This window comes from Bombus huntii, chromosome 1 (assembly GCF_024542735.1).
Source record: "Bombus huntii isolate Logan2020A chromosome 1, iyBomHunt1.1, whole genome shotgun sequence".
NCBI lineage: Eukaryota > Metazoa > Arthropoda > Insecta > Hymenoptera > Apidae > Bombus > Bombus huntii.
Genome location: NC_066238.1, coordinates 13,980,075 through 14,002,742, shown reverse-complemented (window position 1 = coordinate 14,002,742; position 22,668 = coordinate 13,980,075). Strand labels below are relative to the sequence as shown.

The window sequence follows — 22,668 nt, the reverse complement described above, 5'->3', positions numbered from 1 at the left end:
TTATCAATTTTGTACAGTAAGCTAATTTCCCTACTAAAAAGTTACAAACAAACATGCGCTCAACTTATTTGAAATTTGATCTCAAAATGAGTCATTAAATCTTGTCCTCTATTATGTACTAATTCGAAAAGAAATTTGCACTTTTGGTCAAATTAATTTTACGAGTCTCATGATCTTCGCAACACGTTATTTATTTTTAAACATCTAAGTTCCTAAAATGAAAATAAAGTGCAAATTAAACATTAAAGAATATGCTTATATTTTTTCAAATCTTTAAACATGGCGTTTTACCCAAAAATCGGTGTTTATACTTTACAACTTCAGAAGCAAACGATATATGAACGCTGCTTCCAACTTTATCAACTTTCGCTGGTTTCTTTTAAAACTTCCCTAGCTCGTTTGTGGTAATTTCTACGTTTCAATCGCTTTACAATATCCTACACTCTGTACGGTCGTGTACGACCGCGCCGCTCTAAATATTAAATACTTAATAAAACAAAGTTCCTCATTTTCAACAATCGGTATTTCAGTACATATGACAGTAAGAAACATAAGATAGCAGATCTATTCTATACTTGATCCGTGGCCTGTGGCCTGTGCAGGCGTACACATTGGGAATTAATTTCTTTCTATTAAATATTTCAATTTATCGATTCTAAGCGTTTTATTTCGTATATTTGATTAATTTTTCTTCAACTTCAAATGGGTTATATCTATACACAACAATACAATAGTTCCTTTAAAATTCACCTCCTCATCTGTAACGTTCCTCTTTCTTCTTATTATCTCCGTTTATCAAATTATACAGTTCTTAAGTAAACATTATGTTTCAGTTATAATTTCTTTCGTAATGTAGCGATACAATGATGCAATGAAACAAAAAATATAACGTTTACTTCTCTCATTATCAATACTCTTGAGTATATTTTCTAATTGCATAACGTATCAATAATGTTTTAACCTTAAAAAATACTCATAATTTTAACACGTTCGTCGCCACGTCGCACATATTCGTGCAACGGGTATACTTCTGTGGGGGCCCCGTCACCAACGTATGGTGACGCTCCTCTTGTTCGAGTTAATTAAATATACAATATTATATATAAGTTATACAACATAAAAATATAAAAAACACATTGTATCATACTTTTTATTAATTTATTAATAAATTATTAATTTAAAATTAATAATTAATTAATATTAATTTTATTAATTTAAAATATTAAGGTTTGGGCTCGAAGTGAAATAGCGGCCACGGTCGGATTTGGGCCCCGCAGGAAACATAGCCGAACATTCCTAATTCATATACTGTTTTTATGTAATTGGGGAATATTGTAACGAATTTCGTAAAAGACACTTTTTATCAGTGATCAAATCAGCTCGACCTATAGCTAATATAGGTACGTAAATTCTTCTTTGTAATGTTATGATTTTTTAAAGTAAAGTAAGATTATTACCCCAGTTTTGTACGTGGTACCGATAAAAGATTCGTCAGTTTGGAATACTATTTGTTGAATTGAACGAGATAAATGGGTAATCCAAATGAATTAAGATCGATATGGAGGAACGCCGATGCCATTACCTTCGATGTCGATTCGACTGTGATACAAGAGGAAGGAATTGATGAACTTGCAAAGTTTTGTGAAAAAGAAAACGATGTTATTGCGTTGTAAGTTTTCTTTTCCTTTAATTTCTTTTGTTTAGAAATATAACACATTTTTTATTATTATCATTATTATTCACACAACTTGCGGTTGACCGCTTTAACGGAAAGATGATCTATATATGTATTTAATTACTTATATGTATATGTATAATATCCTAAAATGATTTTAGAACAAATCGGGCTATGCAAGGAGATCTGACATATCGACAGTCTTTGGTTGAGAGGTTGAATATTATAAAACCAAGCTTTATGCAAATAAAGCAATTTCTGACCTCACGTCCATTAAAACTTTCACCTGGAATTAAGTAAGAAATAATTTTTAAGTCAACGAGAAACAATGAAACTAGATACGTAGATGATTTTACAGTTGCTTATAAAAATTTCAGAACACTGATAACAGCTCTACAAATTCGTGAAAAGCAAGTATTTTTGATATCCGGTGGATTTCGTTCTTTAATTGCACCAATTGCCACATGTCTTAATATTCCATTAGAAAATGTTTTTGCAAACAGACTTAAGTTCTATTATACGGGTTATTATTTGTTCATATTGATATAACATTAATTTAATATAATATATACAAATATTTTATGAAATCACTTGTAGGAGAATATGCAGGATTTGATGAAGATCAACCTACTGCAACAAATGGTGGGAAAGCAAAAATAATAGAGCAACTCAAAAATGAAAAAGGATTTACAACTGTTGTTCATATTGGTGACGGAGCAACAGATTTAGAAACTATTTCAGTAGTAGACCTATTTATAGGTATACTTTTTCATTACTTTAATTCTTAATTTACTCTACTTAATATTTAATATCACTTTTATTATACAGGATATGGAGGAAATGTGATCAGAGAGAGCGTAAAACAACAATCATTATGGTATATTACTGATTTTAATGAACTTGTGAATATTTTGTAAACGTAAACAATACGATATTTCTTATAAATATTGCGATATTTGAATAATTTTAACAATAATCAATAAGTAAAGGATCAAAGTTTTATCAGTTTTTTACTAATATTTCCCTTATTCAGAAGTTAACTTTCACCATGTTTATCTACAAAATTTGAGACTATTATATATATAAGTTTACTCAGATGGTAGAAATTAAATTTATTCCAAACTCATCAATAACATTTATTTTCTTCGAGTCGAAAAGAAAACTTTATAACGAGTAGTTTTTACATGTATTATACAATAACAACAATGTTCAGCTCTATGCTTACATTGTTATATATACCATTACAAGACAATTCTTTGCACAAAGTACAGTGTTAAAAATTTTATAGGATGACAATAATTACAGTACACACTTAGTATCTGTACATATTTATGAGGATTTATATAGAAAAATATACACCTCTCTGTAAGTTATGAAACAACAAAATTTAAATCAAATATCGCAAAACATCGGACTTGCCATTGATTATATTTAATAAATCTGAAAATTAAATTCTTTTTTAAAAAAGTCAGAAAGTATTAAACGTGAAAATTATACTTTGATATTGATTTGCTTAACTTTACTGACTATGTTTCATTCTTTGGTAATCAATGGTAATTTCTCGTCTTTTCTTGCTTCTTTTGTTGTATCCATTCTTGTACTCTACGTTGAAGTTCAACATTTGATTTTACCATATCCATAGTAAGAGGAGATCTATTGAACGGGTCGGTCTGATCGCTTAATAAGTGCCTAAACAGCATTAACAATAAAAATAATCAAATAAATATTTTGTTATAACAAACGGCCTGAATAATAGCAATGACAAAGAAATACTAACCTTGCAATGGTTTGCCGATCTATAGTTATCCTTGATGATGGAAGAACAACGGGATCTGTCATTAAAGTAGACATAATTGGATCTAGAAACTCATCAGGAGCATCGATTAAAATTTCGTCTTCCTCCTTCTTATGACTTGCGGCTGTCTCGACATTTTTTGCAAATTGATCTAAATCGCCTAATATACCCACACCACCGATACGAACTGAAATTTTATTGTCTTTAATTGGCATTTTCAATCATTTATAAAAATTAGAACAATATAGAATATACGAATCATGGTATATTTTATGCGTCTGATAGTAATTAAATTTTGCACAGATATAAGTACCAAGAACATTATCAGCCAGTTTGAACAGCTCCGGACTGTATGAACGACCATCTTGTGAAACAGCAAGCGTAAAAGATTCACTCTGACTAAGATTTATATAAATTTCGCATATATTTAATACTAAATTTGCTGGATGGAATGCATACTCTTTTTGTCCATTAACCTAAAATTAAAATGGTTAATTCCAGCATTCTACAGTTTAAATAGGAACATCTAATAATTCAATTATATTTGTTACCTTTAAATTCTTTTTATTCGGCCCAACCAGCTGAAGCAACAAATAATTAAGCATCGAGGCAATACGATCCACCATTGTTGGATGACAAAAGATGGATTTTATTTCTGTAGTTAACATTTTTAATGTGTATATAGTTTTTCTACCTAATATATTGTCAAATCGTGCAATCATTCCAAGATGTATGAGATAATGAGCTTGTTGCTCACGTTCATGTTGTGGTAGTTTGTTCCATTCTCCACTTTCCCTTTTGATTGAAATTATTTTTCATTAATCTTATTTAGTAAATATAAAATTTATACAAGTTAGCAAAGTAAAATTACATATTGCTGATTAAATTAATGAGTAATAACCAAATTGAATACCTTGCTTGAATCAATTGTTTCAATTGAGCCATACTTGAAAGTGCTTCATCTAATAAGAAAACTGCATCATTCATTAAAAGATTTATAAAACGCAAAAATAATGGAGGCTGAGCTGCTTCCATATTGGCTTCTGCTTCTTCTGCTAAAGCACTGTACATAAAATCATTATCATACAACACCATACAATATGAATTATAGGGTTACTATAAAATATAAATAATAATAAATTTAATAAACGACTATGAAAATATATTATCTTTGTTTTTTGCTTACATGAAATTATTACGATGTTCTGGTAATTTCCACAAGTACTCCATAACAACATACATTGGTCGCCGATAATTAAACTTTTGTTCAAATTGTACACTTTGTCCAGTCATTTCAATACTCACAAATACTTTAAGTAAATTCAGAACAATCTAAATATATAATAAATAATACATAATAAAATAAAGTTTTATGAGAGAAAAAAATATTCCATTTTATGAATTTCAAGCAGGTTACATACATATTGTCTATATGGATGTGTGATAAATAATTGTTCTCTATGGAATGTCCCTAAGCTTGGTGTTACAGGGCTCATAGTTTCATCACTTGTAGGTAAAAGTGCCTCTAAGCCTTCTGCTAGACGTGCACGTAGATGAGGATTATATAAACGTTGTTGAGACTCCATTAATACTATGATCTGATATCACATACTCGATTATTTTATTAAATCGTATGTATTTTTGCTGTTTTTAACATATTGCTGCTAGCTCACCTCTGTTAATACAGGCGTTAGAAAGGATGGCCCTTCTTCTTCAAAAATATTAGGATTTATGCGTCGTAATAAATACAAAAATCTAATAGTATTTTCTACCACAAATTCCGGAATGCATCTATGTAAAAATAATGGTGTTGTTAAATATTAGTTGTAATTATTAATATATATAATTGAAACAAAGCACAATATTTAGAAGATACCTCAAAGTATCTGGAACAGTTCCTGATAAAGGGAACTTCACCTCTTTACATTCCTTTGGAATGTAATTTTCTTCATTTTCTCCAATCTTTGTATCATTTAAATATACTTGTACTAACCAAAATGCTGTTGTTGCATGAAATTTTGCTAGGAGTTTTAGCATCTCTGGTACTAAAAGGCTTGCTCTTAAAGATAAATACCTACAATTTGAGATATAAATTGTATATAATAAATTATGCAATATAAACTTTTATGATAAAAAAGAGAGAAAAATCTTGTTTTTATTCTTAAGGATCACAAATATATACTTGGTCATTTCTCCTTCCATGCGTTGAGTTATTATATCAAATATATCCGATCTACCACCATTCTGTGCATCCTGATATATTCTCTGTATTCTTACCAAATCCTGGTTTGCTCTAAAATTCAACATATAATTCTCTTAATTACCAATATTCTTTTATCATAAATCTTGATTAAACTGGGAAGAAAAATTTAAAAGTTGAACCTTAAAAGTTTGTCTAACACTACTCTGTATCCAAGATCTAATGCTCTATGAGTTAAGAAAAAGCATTCAGTAGTAAAACCAAATGTTTTTGCAACTGGTCTGGCACCATCTTCTGACATTGGTATCAAACAAGTTTCTGAAGACATTCCTTTTAAATGTATATTTGAATTTATACATTCATCCTGATCATTAATCTAGATAGTTGTTATAGAATAGTACATTGTTAAAAATTTGACAATTAATCTTAGTTCTATCATTTTTTGTAAATTGACTTACATCTGCAGCACAATATGTTGGATCAATTTTAGGCACTTTAGAATCATTTTGTTTAATGCAAAATGGTTGACAAAGACGCAATAGCACATTTCCTAAATTTAACATAAAACCATCAGAAACGCATAACATTGAGTTGAAGGTCACATCATTCTGGGTATTCCAAATTTTTCCCCTATTTGCATTTGAATGAAGACAATTGCCTATCCATTGTAAAGTTAAATGACGAACTTCTGTTGAACATTTTAACAGTAAATGAAAAACCTTGTGCAATGATTCATTTAATGCATCTAAAGCTGTCCAAATATTTCCTTCAATTGAAGTCTACATGATAGAAAATATATATAAATATTATTCCATGCATAATTTAATTCCTTTTGTTCTTCTTTTTTTACAGTTTACTTGCCTGATGCAATGGCTTCTCAAAAAAATAAAATGGCTCTTCTATCGTTTTTGGTAAACAGTTCAAGCTAAAAAGTGCACCTAATAATGTATCTGCATATGCTCGGCCTTGATTGCTTTTAGGAGTACTATGATCAATTACTAATTTAGCTAAGGGTTCTATCGAAGAAAAAAGATTTAATATAGTAAACCAATATTGACGAAAAAGGAGAAGATTACTTTGTGCTGCTTCTTTGTAAATTATATCAAGAATAGGATTAAAAGACACAGATATTGCAATCATAGTATTTTCTCCATTTTCATCTTGCATCTCGGACACAATACCATTGACAAATAATATAAATTCTGATTTGAGCCCAGTTTCATCCATACATAATGCAACAAACTGGTTATAAATCTGTAAAAAAACAAGAAAAATAAATTAAAGTCCTTTAAATTTATTATATTTAACTTTGCAAAATACAAATCTCATTAATTATGTAAATGTACATTGATATACCTCTTGTTCTTCAAACAATTCTGGCTCTTGTAGCACCAAACTTGCATTTTGTAATATAATCCGATTTATTTTACAAAGGACATCAGATAATTCTGGTTTGTTTTGATACAGTTGTAATCGACAATAACTCTCAAACAAATAAGGTATTACTTCTGTTTCTGTTATATGAGGATCGCTAAGAATTTTTTGAGAATTGTCTATAGGTACTAATTTAGATTCAAGATCAGATAACATTAATCGTTCAAAAACTGCTTGTTCGATCGAATCAACATTAACGAGAACTAATCTTCGTTTTTGGTGTTCATTTGCTCCTATTTCGTGTAATGTTATTCCAAATACATCGCCAAGAAGGCGGTTAACCTGATTATCGATTCTAGAATCTTTGGAACCTTGCAAATTTTTTATTTCCGTAATATTGTCAACATTTTTATCTTCAAGTTGCGCAACATAACTAACTCTATTACTTTCGTTGATAATTGCCTGACTTTGAGAGGAGAATGACACGGCATCGTTGATAGTTGAAAACAACCCAGCAAATGGATTGTTATTCACATTGTCGCACATGATTCTCTCGTTAAAACTCAATCACAATTATTGCAAGCATAATTATTCTGAAAATAAATTGCTATGATTTAATTTTCAACCTAAAATGTATTACAAAATAAGCCAAAATATTCTCCTGAATACTGCACACTACTCTGTATTCGTTCCGTCGTAGAGCATATACGTGTGCGCACGCGCCTGGTGTGCGTATACGTATGCGCGCGCACCAATGGTTGGATAAATCGAATTTACTATAAAATATTGTTACATATATGTATATGCTTTTATTATTCATTTGCCACAAAAATTTTCTTCGTTTATTGATATAAAGTTCAATTTTATGTTGAAAACCAAAAACAAATTGTGTACGTGACCAAATTTATTTATTGTATAAATGATTCCTGCAAACATGAAAATAAATTTTGTATGAAACGAATTTATTAAAAAATTCAGGCACAAAGTGGGTTTGTTTACATATTTTAACACAATGTACACATATTAAATTAAATAATAAAAGGCACCATTATATCAATTTATCGCCAAGGTTTTCGTACAGTCCCAGCGCTGGTACTTCTTTTAATACTCTCATCTGCAAGTTATATAATTATTGATAATACACTGATATTGATGACTTATGTATCATGTAGTAAATGAGTTAAATAATAATATATACATATGTATATGTATTAATACAATTTGTAAATTAATTGCAGTAACAAATATTATGACCTGACATTATAATAAAAGAAAATAACTTACATAAAATGTTTGAAGAGATAAGTCTTTCCTTAATATCTGAAGTCCAAGTTTGACATCTAGATCTAGACAAACATGAACGAACAAACGAAGTTGGTTGATATTCTTCCATCCTACCAGGAAAAAATAAACAACAAATAAATGGGAATTTATATATATATAATTATAGCTGTTGGTTTAAACAGCAGTATGTTATGCTAATATAAAAATGAAAACAGTGTACTGGATACATGATTATTTTAGAAATTCTATTTGCTATAGAAAAAATTAAATATTGAGAATCTAAATAGTGAGAATAAAAAGCATACTTCTGCAATACTAAATATACATTTTATATTACGTACTAATTATGTTCATTGATAAATTTATGGTACTAAATTCATTTAATACAAGCATCTAATAGCAAATAATGACATAATTTATTTTGCTTCAATAACATAACATTCTACATTTGAAGAATTCATAAAAATTTCTGTAAGAAAACAAAGTAAATTTTACTATGCAGAGTCATACTCCTTCAGTTTTTTCCTGGCTAAAGTCCGTTGAGTTGCAAACGAGTATGATCTTGCAGATGATGGACGTTCTATACGGGATTTTTTAATTTCACGATCTTGCGCTATTACTTGCGTTCTTTTCTGGGGATTTTGGGCAAATAACTCCACTATATTCATAGAAGCTGCGTCACACTTTTAGAAATCATAAAATTCTGATGAATATCCTTCCCTTAAGAATTTTCATATTTTAAATAACAATTGTTTTACTTATCAACAGTAATAAAATAATGGATTTTAAAACACTTTAAGTAGATTATTATTAAAATAATATAAGTAGAAATTATTTGTTTTATTTTATCTTACTGTCAGCTAATTACTATCAAATTGATACAAGTGAGAAGGAAATTTTTCTTCTTAAATTTATAGACGATATGATAAAAAGGAAACAAGACTTTAATAAATTTCTTAATATTATGAAAAACGAAGTGCGTTGAGTGACATTTTTTTATTACAATATTTAACAATATTACCTGTAATTGAAGCCGATGTAAAAAATTAAATTCTGAACGATTAAGAGGTGCATCAACATGAAGTTTAAGCATGCAATGTAAAGCTTCTTTGTATGTGTTTTTTAAAGCAATCACACGTTCGGTTCGCATCATTCTACGTACTAAATACCCTCTTGCATATGCGTTTATTACATTTACTGCTTTAATCTGTAGCACAAAAATAATTGTGTAATTTGAAATACTATTTAAATGGAAATCTAAATACAGAATATAAATACTTACATGTTTAGTTTCATATATTGTCCTCTCAAGGACTGGTACATGAGTAGTTTTGCTATCTAAAGGAAATAATTCTCGACTAACGTTTGAACGTTTACTTGTTTCACCCTCCTCTAATAATCTTTCTTTGTAATTTACATCATTTGATTGCATCTCTGTATTTCTTCCATTTGTTTTTGTCAGAGAATTATTAATGTTGACTGAGGGTTCTGTTTCTGAAGATTGAGCTGTATATGAATATCTAGTAGAACAAGGAGCATTATCATAATTCATTTCAGAATAAATATAATTCAATGGACAGGAAATTATGTTCGTCCTATTATCTTGTGAATGTTCTACTTCATTCTTTTGTTCTAGATTATTTTTTAATGTTCTAACATTTTGCATATTGTTTTCATCATTAAAAGCAGGAGACAAGATATTTTCAGAGAGCAAAGAAACTGAAATTTTTGGAAAGGATTTTTTAATCTCAGTCAATAAAAGTAACTGTTGTTTTTCAAATTCCTTTTGTAGTAATGTTTGTTCCCTGTGTTGACGAAACATTAATTCAGCCATCTGATTCTTATGCATCTCTTGTACCTTTTTGTAAACTGTTAGAAGTTTATCAGATGCAATAGTAGATTTCAATTTAGGGATTGGGTTATCTATATCTGTATCTTTCGAAAATTTTTCCATCAAATTATTAGTTGCATAAATGCTATTGTGCTCATTTAGATCTTCCAAGGAACCACCAAGTTTACAGACTGGATTAAAAGTGCAAGAGCTATTATGCTTGTTCCATGTTTGTAATGTATCTATGTTTTCATTGTTATTATCTACAATATACTTTTCATTGTGATTAATTTGTATATCGCTTCTATTAATACACTCTTTAGCTAACATCGTTTGAATGCAATCCGCAGACTTTGTCGATGGACATATTACAAAAGAAGATTCCGGTTTCGTTTGTAAAGAAATGGACTTACACATTTTACGATTAGTTTTATGATTAGAGTTTCTTATAGGAACAGATTCTTTATTTTCAGGTTCATACTCCCACTCAATTTTAGCTTGTGTAACATTCCATTCTTTTTGTTGGTTCGTATTCTCGTAAGATGTTGGAACATATTCTGAACATGGAGCACAAGTTGAAGTAGCAAGTTCCATTTGCATGTGTGCCAATAATATTGGACTTGGAGTATCTAACACATAGGAACCTTGACGTACTAATTTAGGAGTATCTCCTAAATTATCAAAATTACTTTCTTGACAATCTCTATCTCCATTACATGTAGCTTTATTCAGTGTTAATGGAGTAATATTTAATGTTTTAGGCACTTGTGGTTTCCAAATATCTGATATTGTTTCTGTACTAGTAGATTCTATTGAAGCTGTTTCATTTAAGCAGTGATCTCTATCAACGCTAGCAGTTATTGATTTTGATTTTGAAACAGTACCAGGTCCCAAATTTACCTGATTTTCACACCTACATTCCCTGTTTAAATTTTTACTAGATTGTAATGTTTTTTCTAAATTGTCATTAGAGCTTTCACAAATTTCTATTGGAACATTGTTTATATCCACAGTATTAGTTTCATTATAATTACTATTTTTGCATTCAAAAGAAATTAAATTCTCTCTTGAACCATGAACTCTTTTTTTACATTTTATACCCCTTGATTCTTTTGTAACTTTTCCTATATAAATATCACTATTATTACATTCTTTAGCAATGTGTGAAACGTTCAACTTTTTTTCTATATTTATTGCACTTTTCTTATAATTGGACATTTCCTGTTTAATATCTTCAGTTATCTAAAAAAGATATATTTTATCACAAAATTAATCTTAAATGGTAATTATATATAATATAATGCCTATATAATATAGCGCATACCATTGGTGGTAAAATAGGAATTCCATTAATCTTGATACATGAAACATATGAATGACCTTCCATAGTTTTAACTTTTTAAATAGATCTGCTAAAAGTGATAGGAAACTTATACATAAAGAAAACAACTATTGTTTAAAAAAACTTATTGAAGAAAGAGTAGGATAATAATAATAATAATAAGTAAAATAAATTTTCATATTAATAAAGGCAATATTGTTAGTAAACATTCTGTTTGTTACATAAAGATGTAAACAAGATAATTAAGTGATAGTTATATAATAATCAGAATAAAAATAGAGTAAAGCATTAAAGATAAATCAGAGTTTGGGATTGCATGCTCAAATATGTGCACGCATGTATATTAATTTGATTATTTGTTTATTTACATATAATAATTTTATTACATGCATATATAATTGAAATGAAGTTAATGAAGCAAACACAATATCATCCAACAATTTCCTTTCGAAATGTGTCTCAATCTCTTTAAAGATTAATTTATTTAGCAAATTTGTTTGTCAGAACTCATCACATCTCATATTATACTTACTGTTACTTTGTATTTTTTGATAAACATTTTATCCAATACTAACACTAACGTTAGAAGAAAACTATTGAGTACATTTAATTTTATTTAAATGAATAAAAAACGGATATGCATTTTCAGTTTATTCATTTACATATTCATATGTATCGATGTATCGATGATACTATATCGGGACAAACTTCCAAAAGCTAATATTTCATTAATTATTTATGCATTTTTTCATTATGAAAACATCAAGCTCTGATCACAGACGAGAAAAAGAATAAATGTGACATCGACATGCAATGATCCAATGCTTTTTCGTACCCACGTTTTGGGGTTACTTAAACCTAACCCAACTCTTTCCCTTATTGTGCAACGGGCACATTCATTTACTTAAATTGCATAGGTAACGTGCAACGAAGGAAGCGAACGGAATGCATCAAAACTGAGTGAGATACATCGAAACATAGCGAGCAATGAACTGTAAAATATTGTCATAGTAACAGATACAGAGCTTCAAATATGCGTTATCTTAATAAATCTACACATATTATCTCCTGCTGATATTTAAATTCTATTACTATGTCAACACTGAGAGTGGTAAAAGTGGAAGCAGGCGAGTTACCTCTTGTTCCCTGTAACACCTAGAGTGAAGACTTCTCGAATAATAAACAGCAAATGATTTTTTAACATGTTACGCATAAAAAATTAATCACGTACTAGGTTAAATGGTAATTATTTAGAAGTTTATTCTCACTATCGATTTCGATGGTTTTTGAACGTATTATCGGAGGCATGATTTTGAACAATTTTTTTCTATTATACATGTAACCAGCGCTCGGCCTTAGTTTCCGAGATATTTACAAAAAATTGTTGATACCACTACAGTGAATTCTGTCTATAAATGTACGTTCGTGGCAGCGTATTTGTTAGTATTGGTTGCCGCCAGGATAAAATGACCTAACCTAATCCAAACCTAACCTAACCCAAACCTAACTCATCTTTTGTTTATATTATACAAGGTGAATCACCAAAAACGAATCATCTAAATAACTTTCAATTTTTGAGATACAAAGAAACATTTGAAACAAAAGTTGTTTGGTTATGAGAGGACTATTACGTAATAGAAAACATTTTTCTCAAGTGGACGTGTTTAAGTATTTTGAAATTTCACGACTCAATTTTAGCATAATTTCTTCTATGCGATTTTCGGTATATGAATATCGAGTCCACGATCATGTAAACAGGTTTCGACATTCATACATGCCACATGGAAGAAAACATTCTAAAATTGAATCGTTAAAAATCAATATAAAAAGTAAGAAGAGTCTTATTTTGCACATGTGCGACATGCTATGAATGTCTCAGACAGAGACTAAGACAATTTACCCATCTTTGTCTATTTTACAAAAGCGAAAATTTTGTTGTCTTCCATGTTGATTTTTCACGACTCAATTTTCGGTTTTCCCTAGAAGGTCAAGACCTGTTTATATGATCGTGGATACAACCGTGTTCAAGTAATCACGATCTAGTTGTCATTTAAAAGCCACCACCCAGAGGTTAGAAAACCAATATTCCCTACTAAATAAAATAAAACCCTATTTAGTTATATTCCAAAGTATCCAAAGCTAACGAAGTAATGATATATAGTTCACTACCGTTGTACATAGAAATTATTAAAATGAATAATGTCGATGTCTATCTAGACTCGTCTTGTTATCGAAATATCAATTATCTGTGCCTGGAAACGATGATTCTTAGTACGTGTATAAAAAATGTGAAGCAATAATAATAGAAAATGTCTTGTTACATATGTATGTAAACATTACGCAATAAGCGGTTTCCAGGGGAAACGAATCTGACGGGACACCGCGAAAATTGTAAATCGAATCGTGATCGTAACTTCTCTTCTCAGAACGGTGATTCCAGTTTTGTTCCAAGTGTAATTGAGTCCCGTGTGCGAACCCAGTGACCGTGTCTTATCACGGCTGGAGATTTTACCCGTGAAATGTCAAAATGGCGTCTTCACAGGACGCTTGGTATCTGTCGTTGTTAGGACTAGCAGAAAACTTTCGAACCTCGAGTCCACCGAATATCAAGTCATGCATACAGTGTTTACAAGCGGTCTTCAATTTTAAACCACCTCCAAGAGTCGAAGCACGCACACATCTTCAACTTGGTAACATCCTTCTTACGCATACCAAAAACATCGATTTGGCGCGGTCTCATTTAGAACAAGCGGTAAGTTGAACTATTATTTGTACTTTAATTAATTACGTACAACTTTTTCTTCTAATATTGTATTTTATTTTTATCGTGCACTACGTGGAAATTTCGATACATCTGTTTATCCTGATTCTAACCTTTCTTTTTATTTTGGTACAGTCGGTAATACATGTATAAGATTATGAGTGATTAAAAATCAATTGATGTGTTAATCTGTATCTGTGTGTACTTAAGCGATGGTTTAATTTTTGGATAATTGATAATTTAATATTTGGATAATTGATATTTGTTAATTGATGTGTAATATTGACATTATGTTTTAGTGGCGATTGAGCCAGAATATAAACACTTTTGATGACGTTAAGTTTGAAGCAGCAAGTGTGGTTGCAGAACTGTATGAGCAACAGCACCAATCAAATCTAAGTAAACCTATATTACGGAAGGCTATAGAACTTTCTCAACACAATGTGTATTGGCACTGCAGACTTATTTTCCAACTTGCAGTAAGTTAGAGACTGTTTTAATTAATGTCAATAATGAAGCAGTTGTTTAATGATATTTTTGTGTAATTTAGCAAATACATGCATCAGAAAAAGATTTTGTCGCAGCTAGTAGTCTACTTGCAGTGGGTGTTGATTATTCTCATATCAGCAATGCAAGTTATACGAGAGTTCTATTCTTATTGAGCCGATGTATGCTTTTATTAATAGACAAAAAGTTTACTGAGGTTCATCCGCTTTTAAATTCAGCTGGACACCATGTTGAAAATTGGCAGGGTAGTCCACATCAAAAAGAGTATTTAAAAGTATATTTTTTAGTACTTCAAGTTTGTCATTATTTAATGGCAGGACAAGTAAGCAATGAATAATATTTGGTATTTAATAAATGTATGGTAACTATTTATTTATATTTAAACTTTTCTCGACAGGTTAAAAGTGTGAAACCTTGTTTAAAGCAATTGCAACAAAGTATACAAACTATAATGTCTCCTAGCTGGCCACCGGATGAAATAGTTACGGGTTCTAATATCGGAGATATGTTTATATGGATGCCAAAGGACCATTTATATGTTTTGGTGTATTTAGTAACAGTTATGCATTCAATGCAAGCTGGTTACATGGATAAAGCTCAGAAATACACAGATAAAGCATTGACTCAAATTGAAAAGCTCAAAAGTAAATGCAACGACTTATCATTTTAATAATGTTATTATGACTTCCTAGTTAAATTAACATTCATATTGTATTTTGCAGTTGTTGACAACAAACCTATACTTTCTGTTTTTCAATTAATGTTGTTGGAGCATATAGTAATGTGCAGACTAGTAATGGGAAATAAAAGTGTAGCTCTTGCAGAAATTTCTCAAGCTTGTCAGCTTTGTAGAAGGCAGCCAAGGTTACTTCAAGGTCATAAGCCACAATTGCATGCTTTATTGGGACTATATGCAATGTCTATGAATTGTATGGAAGCTGCAGAAGCACAATTTACTGCTGCTTTAAGAGTAGGATAATAAAAAAATTAAATATTATTAAATGTGACTTTTTAGTAGTATTGTGAAAAATAATCTCTTTTACAGACATCACAAGAAAGGGAATTGTGGACTTTCGCGAATTTGAACTTGGCAATAGTATATCTTAGGACAAAGAGGGATGCTGATTTAGGTGCTTTATTAGAACGAATAAATCCCGAGTCTTTACCATCTCATTCACACTCTTTAAGGGCAGCAGCATATTATGTTCAAGGTCTCCAAGCGTTTTTTGGAGCGAGATACAACGAAGCAAAGTACGAATCGATTATTATACTTAATATCTTTCAAAAAGCCATCAAATGTACCTAAACATATAAATATATTTATAGGAGATACCTCCGGGAAACTCTAAAAATGGCTAATTCTGAAGATTTAAACAGACTCACGTCGTGTAGTCTTGTACTTCTTGGACACATATTTCTTTCTTTAGGAAATAGTAGAGAGTCCATGAACATGGTTACTCCTGCGATGCAGTTAGCTTCTAAAATACCTGATGTTCATGTACAATTATGGGCTACCGCCATACTTAAAGGTATATAGAAATTTGGATGTATTTAAACAACAGAAGGTTCATCTCTAAATGACTCATCTTTGTCGATAGATTTGTATAGAATTTGTGGAGATCCGAATCGCGAAAGCGAAGCATATCAAATGCATTGCACGTTTTCGCAAACACTCTTGAAAGATCACTTTCAAAGTACGCAAATGGGTGAACATAATCTTATACAGTGGACTGATGGGCCTGTGCCTGCTTTGCCGAGTAATCCACCACCTTCAACGTCACAAGCAATTCTTTAATAATATCCAAAAACTCTATAGTTTGTATGTTCGAAATGTGTAAACTATTTGATGGAGCACAGAAAGGTGTTAGGTTTGTACAATTTGGTTATCGAATTATATAGTGAACAATAGAATCAGAGGTAATGATAAAAGCATGAGGCTCTCTTAAACGAGAGAATGAAGTAGGTTGAATCACAAACAGACTAATTAATTGCGATTAAATCGAAGAGAGCAAAAATTCAATTGTTCAATGTGGGTATTAAATAATATCCACAAAAACTCATTGTTTATTATCTAAATATTTTCGGGTAACTAAAAATCACACAGAATTTCATTTGCAGAGTTTCATAAAAATTATATATATACTATAAGTTTGTACAAACAATTTATTGTAGTCGTTTTCTATGTCACAGAGATACACAAAAAAAGTGAAAATATGTAGAAAATATTGATATATTTTATTATTTTGTAAATTGTAAATTATCTCGCGACTTTTTTCCTCATAAGTGTAAATCTGCAAAGAAGAAGAGAGAAAAGTGGCAGTACTATCGCTCCAAGTATCAAAATAATTAAATGCATTTTTCAATGTAATTATTATACCATTGCACAAATACTATTTTAAAATTAACAAAAAGTTTAATTTATGCTATAAAAGTGATAGATTTTGATACGAATGTTAAGAAATATTTGTTGTTGGTGCTAAATCAAAGGGCACATTAAAATGCGTTAATAATTTAAGTCTTGGAAAATCTTATTTGCCACACGGAGAACAATATTTCCGGCCAAATCAATTTTTCTTTATATGATAGTTGCTCTCTGTAAGTAATTTATCTAAATTTGACATCCTAAGAATAACCTAACGTTATTATTTTGTAATTTATATCGGTTTTATTCACACATTTTTTTAAATTTATAATTCATACAACTTTTTAGGTTTACATAGCACGTTGGCAAGTATATTTTGAATTAAATTTTAAATCGAGACTGATAAAATTATTATAATAAAAGAACTAGATAAATATGGATCAGAGATACGATACGTGGGTGCATATTTCAGAGACTATGAATTTGTACATCTATGAAGATAAATTTAAATAAAATTGAAACATTTCATGAAAATAAAGAATTGGATTGGTAAAAATGAAGAAAATAAGAATAAAATATTGATAATATTTCCAACGTACTATGCTCTTCAATGACCAAAGTAGGTTTTTAAAATTCTGGCTGTGGACACAACAGAAATAATTGTATGTTCATAAACGTGTACCCTTACATATGGGGAAATATGTTGATAGGTACAATAGGTTGCAAAATGTTCTTTGAGAAACAAAAGAAGTATCGTACCTATCGTATGCGTGGTGCGTATCAGTTGATGTGTTTTTATTCAACAATGTATGTATATAATGTATAATTAAAATAAACACAATCGTAAGTAGTATTAGATAGAGCAATATATGAGAAAGGAAAAAAAAATAAAGGGGCCTTACTATGTGGTAAGCTAAGTGGCAAAGATGTTCCGCCTAACTTTGCATTGTTTTTAAATTAAGATATTGTACATATTTTAAATAGCAAAGATAATAAAGAGTAAAACAGAGAAAAAAATATAACAAGACTACATACCTGTAAAAAAAGTACTTTATCGTTTTTGTGTATTTATGTAATCAATATGGAAATTATATTATTTGAATTAATACTGTCATCTTTGAGTTCTTTATTTATAGTATTTATATGTATTTTTGGTGGCTGTACATGATGATAAAAAATCCATAAAAATAAACAAATCTTAGAAAAAGACATGGTTGTGTAATAAATTAGTCATTTTAAAACAGTGAGTTGTTAATTTTTAATTACTACTTAAAATAATTTATAGTTTCATTTCTTACTTTTATCATATTTTATATTATAATACCAACATGTATATATAATCTACTACAATCATTATGTACATTTACATTATTTTCTGTACCATATCTGTACAGTTTTCATACGTTTCACCTTCTTCTGCAATTGAAGGACGCCATACATTAAAGCTTCTGCTGTTGGGGGACATCCTGAAATGTGTTTAAATATATATATATATATATAACAATTTTCTACTAAGATAAAAGATTAAGCCTAAGATATAACATTAAGCTTTTTATGAATGTCACATCAAATATTACCTGGCACGTATATGTCCACAGGCAAAATCCTGTCACATCCTCTGACAACAGAATAACTATAATGATAATAACCACCACCATTGGCACAGCTTCCCATTGAAATGACCCATCGGGGTTCGGGCATTTGATCATACACTCTTCTCAATGCAGGTGCCATTTTATTTGTGAGAGTACCAGCAACAATAATAACATCAGCTTGTCTTGGAGAGGCTCTAAATACAACTCCATATCTGTCCATATCGTATCTTGGAGCTGCAATATGCATCATTTCGACTGCGCAACAGGCTAGACCAAATGTAAGAGGCCATAGTGATCCTTTGCGACCCCAATTTAGAAGATCATCTAATCGTGCTACTGCATATTCAGCGATATTGTTGGTATCTTGAAAAGGACTATAGGGCTTCCTTTTTACTTTTTGTGGCAAGGAAGGTCCACTTTCTTGCACGACTGCATCTGTGGCCATATGTTTGGCTTGATTGACTAAAGCTCCAGGACATCCTGATAAAGCAATATTATTGCGTATCAGGGATGCTAAGCCCTGATTAAAAGAGGCTGAAAATTATTTATATTAATTTCTTTAATATGTGATTTAATTTATACTATATTTACATTTATGAATGTTTATCTGTTACATAAGTCACAATTTTTGTAAAAGATAAATTTTTTGTTATTGTTGGAAATTTTTGTTGATGCGTGAGGTTATGAAATGTGTTACAATAGAATTTGAAAATGCCACCTATACCTCAATGTAAGAAAATAAAGCTATTTTAGTTGAAATTGCTACATCTTATGCAATACAAACTATTAGAGAGAAAGAGCCATAAAATTAAACGTAAATATATATGAAACATATTAGTATATTTAGAGTAGAATTTCTTCCAAATGATGAAATGTTACAATGTTACAATATGCGTTTATCGTTAGTTTACTTAATTACTGAAAACAATCGAAGATATTTTGAAAATTTAGAATTGTTGTAAACTTACGCGATAACATAATACAGCGCAACATTTTACACCCCACAATCTACAATACCCACCCGTCACACAGTTGTCTGCTATACTGCGATTCTGCGCTGTAAATGCATCTCAAAGCGTTATATGTATGGTACCATGGTATGTATTTACTATAGAAATAAGAAATGTATAAATATATAACGGTAATATAAATTGAGCTGCTAAACCTAATATAGTTGATTAAGTGGCAATAGATATATTTGTCTAATTAATCTCAAAAGATATATTCAGTTTTCCTAATTTATAGGTTGTGTTCGTAAAACAATGTATTTTTTAATAAAGTTATGACATGCGGAAACAAGCATCAGGCATTGAAAGATGTAGATTTATTACAGAAAGGTCGAATATTGTAAGAACTACGATTTTTAATATTTTTAACCGCTTGTAGTTCATAGCAATGTTAATCGATCTTTTATTTAATTTTAACCGATGACATTTTCAGCATGTACATATAACTGATATAAATCTATAAAACGTATTGTTTAAATTTGCATTACAAGCTCAGGTAAAAAAGTTGCAATTTTCTCAAAAAATTTTTGAGAGTGCATGTAGTAAACTAATTCGTCTCATTTCTCAAAAAAACTTAAGTCGTTTAATTCAATCTTAAAAAAGTTATTTAAAACATAGCGATCGCATCAGTCAACCTTCGAAGTTCTTCAATTAATACAGTTAGTAAGTAAATACATGCATCAGCAGCTGTTCAACCTCTTAACAAGAGAACAGATTATTGAAGAGAATAGCTTCAAAACAACATTTTTTCAATTAAAAAGATCTTAAAATTATTAGAAGTTACTGAATATTTGAAATGTAAATAAATCAGTTGATTTAATTAGATGAACAAAGAGATCGAAGGATCTATTTTCAGCAGATTGCAATCTTACCACCAGAGGACTGAAATCTGAGCTATAATTTCACTAATAATAACTTCCCCGATAGAATCTCATTGTTGAATACAATATAATTTCGTTTTATTATACAGATAAATAACTACAGCAATTAGAGAGATATTTAACAAAATTTGCAATGTTTTAAATCATTTCACTTTCTTTTTAACATTCATATTTCTATTCAGTAAGATCTACTTTGCTAACTGAATCGTGATTTTTGAGAACTAATTCTTTGATACTTTAAAATTTTTTAAAAGGAAAATTATTATCTGTTTTACTTATACTAGATTATAATTATAGTTGTGATATATTTGTGTTAGGAAAAAGTATAAATGAACAAAACATCATTTTTTCGTAGAATGTTTTTATTGGCTCAGTTTCTGTTTTATACAAAACATCTAAGAAACACAGATGCTTCCCGCTGATATTTTTTCCTTAAACTTCGCCTTACGAAAGCGGCTAATCTATCGACTTCGCGACGTTTTTCTAGTCTTGCAGTTCTCAAAGGGCACGCTAAAGTATAATGCGATACTGATTTTTTTGTTTGCTGCAACAGTGCTTGTATGTCGACGCATATACCTAATCACACCACTACCTATTTACTCAATGGTGGTCGTTAAAAAGTCGAAACGTAAGGTTGTTAAAAAGTGCCTCTTAAGTGAACGACTGCACTACTTCAGCAAACGGACGGGGACTTTAACTAGGCCATAGAACCAAATTTTTTCACTACTCGCGTTGCCTTGTAAACGTAAACAATTCCCTATATACAAAAACGATCCCTACTATTTGTCGCTTACCAACCGAGCTAATTTCATTCATAGTAATTTTTTTACTTAAGGCTCCTGTTTTATCTCACCGATTTGTCTCGATCGAACGGTAAAACAAAATATTTCTTTACATTTTACAAGTGTATCGTGCTTCGTTGAACGAAAACTGCATTTAATTATTTTTTGTTTAACCACTTGCCTTATATCATATACAAAATCATTTTTGTAACTTACCGATTATCGAATTATAATAGACCGCGAATTTTTATGCATTTATAGGAAATTAAAAAGTCCAAAAATGCACATGATATTAAAAAATATACAAAATATTTAAAAGATAATACTTATTATAATACTGAGTGGAAAAAATAAATTTCTTTTTAGATTCTATTTGTTTAATTAGGTCTACGAACATATGAATTTTCATAAAAATCCTCAGTCTAGTAATAAATAGAAAAATATGTTTGAGCCTGAGTTCAGCTACATTGAATCACGTGGACGTTACTCTGATTAAGTCCGAAATGTTTTAAAGAAATTACGTGCGGTTAAAGTTTCATTTGTAGAAACAACATTTTCATTTCATTTAAAACAGTTTCATTTAAAACAACATAGTAAATTTGAATGAGATTAGTTAAAAAATAAGCCATAAGGCAAGGAGTTAATCGTAGGCGTGTATGAACTCTGTGTGCATTTGTACGTTGTATCATATAGAGACCTCGTAGAGAACTATTTAGCGAAAATTCATTAACTCATAAACATCTAGGCAACATATAATTAACAACTTATATTTCAGCAACAACAATAGGATCATTTGTCATTTCTTTAAGTTTCGAGTCGGATATATGAATGGCTCCCGCTACCAACAGCAGCTGCCTAAATAATTTACAAATGTCGTAACAGTGTTTCTTTCTATGCATCTTAAACTCTTATGATCATTTCCAGTCGATTATTCGACGCCAGTATTTATAATATAATGTTCCTTTTTAAAATCGATAGGTAACCCATTTTAGAATGGTCAGTTTAAAACGTATCTAAACTTAATTTCAAGTAACGAACTAATTATCACGAGAATTTTATTGAAACATCCCAAAAATATAGAAAAACTTTAAATTCTAATATTTTTCCCGCGCATATGTTATGAGTTAACATATTTGCACGCATTTGTGCGCAGGTGACTTTCTTGTAACATTATCGCGCATCCTTCAAAATTGTTTTTAATTTTTTCTTTCTTTTGCCTTTTTATCTTTTTCATAGAGTTAATATAAGATTTACAAAATAGTATTTGCAAAT

General features: G+C 30.0%; 5 protein-coding genes across 13 annotated transcripts; 2 read left to right on the top strand and 3 right to left on the bottom strand.

Moving 5' to 3' along the window:
- Positions 1-567: 567 nt before the first annotated feature.
- Positions 568-2,675, top strand: LOC126869716 (phosphoserine phosphatase). 3 transcript variants are annotated; one of them, XM_050626619.1, is made up of 7 exons: positions 568-815; positions 1,228-1,400; positions 1,463-1,669; positions 1,837-1,971; positions 2,053-2,198; positions 2,273-2,434; positions 2,504-2,675. In XM_050626619.1, exons 3-7 carry the CDS (start codon positions 1,530-1,532, stop codon positions 2,590-2,592), a joined length of 672 nt encoding a protein of 223 aa, XP_050482576.1. In that variant the 5' UTR covers positions 568-815; positions 1,228-1,400; positions 1,463-1,529; the 3' UTR covers positions 2,593-2,675. The 3 variants fall into 3 exon arrangements, with proteins under 3 accessions (XP_050482576.1, XP_050482567.1, XP_050482556.1); XM_050626610.1 differs by having other exon boundaries at positions 568-1,077; XM_050626599.1 differs by having other exon boundaries at positions 568-1,106.
- Positions 2,676-2,798: 123 nt separating this feature from the next.
- LOC126869142 (ubiquitin conjugation factor E4 A) lies at positions 2,799-7,759 on the bottom strand. 3 transcript variants are annotated; one of them, XM_050625341.1, is made up of 15 exons: positions 7,027-7,759; positions 6,532-6,924; positions 6,129-6,449; positions 5,853-6,046; positions 5,653-5,763; positions 5,347-5,544; positions 5,144-5,261; positions 4,892-5,068; positions 4,657-4,802; positions 4,384-4,533; positions 4,022-4,265; positions 3,784-3,946; positions 3,453-3,657; positions 3,194-3,364; positions 2,799-3,115 (listed from the first exon to the last, which is right to left on the bottom strand). In XM_050625341.1, the coding sequence occupies exons 1-14, from the start codon at positions 7,588-7,590 to the stop codon at positions 3,223-3,225; spliced, it is 3,126 nt and encodes a 1,041-aa protein (XP_050481298.1). In that variant the 5' UTR covers positions 7,591-7,759; the 3' UTR covers positions 2,799-3,115; positions 3,194-3,222. The 3 variants fall into 3 exon arrangements, with proteins under 3 accessions (XP_050481298.1, XP_050481290.1, XP_050481281.1); XM_050625333.1 differs by having other exon boundaries at positions 3,203-3,364; XM_050625324.1 differs by having other exon boundaries at positions 2,799-3,364.
- A 230-nt stretch (positions 7,760-7,989) lies between these two features.
- LOC126869287 (uncharacterized) lies at positions 7,990-13,385 on the bottom strand. 4 transcript variants are annotated; one of them, XM_050625632.1, is made up of 6 exons: positions 11,484-13,384; positions 9,611-11,401; positions 9,350-9,535; positions 8,839-9,011; positions 8,329-8,438; positions 7,990-8,158 (listed from the first exon to the last, which is right to left on the bottom strand). In XM_050625632.1, the coding sequence occupies exons 1-6, from the start codon at positions 11,544-11,546 to the stop codon at positions 8,103-8,105; spliced, it is 2,379 nt and encodes a 792-aa protein (XP_050481589.1). In that variant the 5' UTR covers positions 11,547-13,384; the 3' UTR covers positions 7,990-8,102. The 4 variants fall into 4 exon arrangements, 2 of the variants coding, with proteins under 2 accessions (XP_050481589.1, XP_050481607.1); XR_007690886.1 differs by having other exon boundaries at positions 8,134-8,158; positions 8,824-9,011; XR_007690887.1 differs by lacking the exon at positions 8,839-9,011 and having other exon boundaries at positions 11,484-13,385.
- A 16-nt stretch (positions 13,386-13,401) lies between these two features.
- Positions 13,402-18,245, top strand: LOC126869309 (MAU2 chromatid cohesion factor homolog). 2 transcript variants are annotated; one of them, XR_007690891.1, is made up of 9 exons: positions 13,402-14,253; positions 14,562-14,741; positions 14,813-15,091; positions 15,167-15,413; positions 15,492-15,739; positions 15,815-16,020; positions 16,096-16,298; positions 16,368-16,637; positions 17,480-18,245. XR_007690891.1 is itself a non-coding variant. In XM_050625691.1 (8 exons), the coding sequence occupies exons 1-8, from the start codon at positions 14,029-14,031 to the stop codon at positions 16,562-16,564; spliced, it is 1,785 nt and encodes a 594-aa protein (XP_050481648.1). In that variant the 5' UTR covers positions 13,402-14,028; the 3' UTR covers positions 16,565-18,245. The 2 variants fall into 2 exon arrangements, 1 of the variants encoding a protein (XP_050481648.1); XM_050625691.1 differs by having other exon boundaries at positions 16,368-18,245.
- Positions 18,246-18,364: 119 nt separating this feature from the next.
- Positions 18,365-19,824, bottom strand: LOC126869709 (NADH-quinone oxidoreductase subunit B 2-like). The gene is made up of 3 exons (XM_050626589.1): positions 19,695-19,824; positions 18,709-19,260; positions 18,365-18,597 (listed from the first exon to the last, which is right to left on the bottom strand). Exons 1-3 carry the CDS (start codon positions 19,717-19,719, stop codon positions 18,500-18,502), a joined length of 675 nt encoding a protein of 224 aa, XP_050482546.1. The 5' UTR covers positions 19,720-19,824; the 3' UTR covers positions 18,365-18,499.
- Positions 19,825-22,668: the final 2,844 nt, after the last annotated feature.

Coding starts and splice junctions, on each gene's coding strand:
- LOC126869709 (XM_050626589.1), bottom strand. CDS start 19,719: ATGTTGCGCTGTATTATGTTATCGC. Junction 19,261..19,694: donor GCGCTGTATTATGTTATCGC/GTAAGTTTACAA, acceptor AATAATTTTCAG/CCTCTTTTAATCAGGGCTTA. Junction 18,598..18,708: donor TGTGGACATATACGTGCCAG/GTAATATTTGAT, acceptor AACACATTTCAG/GATGTCCCCCAACAGCAGAA.
- LOC126869309 (XM_050625691.1), top strand. CDS start 14,029: ATGGCGTCTTCACAGGACGCTTGGTATCTGTCGTTGTTAGGACTAGCA. Junction 15,740..15,814: donor AATTTACTGCTGCTTTAAGA/GTAGGATAATAA, acceptor TCTCTTTTACAG/ACATCACAAGAAAGGGAATT. Junction 16,021..16,095: donor GCGAGATACAACGAAGCAAA/GTACGAATCGAT, acceptor ATATATTTATAG/GAGATACCTCCGGGAAACTC.
- LOC126869287 (XM_050625632.1), bottom strand. CDS start 11,546: ATGGAAGGTCATTCATATGTTTCATGTATCAAGATTAATGGAATTCCT. Junction 8,439..8,838: donor GCCAGGAAAAAACTGAAGGA/GTATGACTCTGC, acceptor TTTTCCTGGTAG/GATGGAAGAATATCAACCAA. Junction 8,159..8,328: donor TATCTCTTCAAACATTTTAT/GTAAGTTATTTT, acceptor TATAACTTGCAG/ATGAGAGTATTAAAAGAAGT.
- LOC126869142 (XM_050625324.1), bottom strand. CDS start 7,590: ATGTGCGACAATGTGAATAACAATCCATTTGCTGGGTTGTTTTCAACT. Junction 5,764..5,852: donor GTGTTAGACAAACTTTTAAG/GTTCAACTTTTA, acceptor GTTGAATTTTAG/AGCAAACCAGGATTTGGTAA. Junction 5,545..5,652: donor ATGGAAGGAGAAATGACCAA/GTATATATTTGT, acceptor CTCAAATTGTAG/GTATTTATCTTTAAGAGCAA.
- LOC126869716 (XM_050626619.1), top strand. CDS start 1,530: ATGGGTAATCCAAATGAATTAAGATCGATATGGAGGAACGCCGATGCC. Junction 1,972..2,052: donor AAACTTTCACCTGGAATTAA/GTAAGAAATAAT, acceptor TAAAAATTTCAG/AACACTGATAACAGCTCTAC. Junction 2,199..2,272: donor ACTTAAGTTCTATTATACGG/GTTATTATTTGT, acceptor AATCACTTGTAG/GAGAATATGCAGGATTTGAT.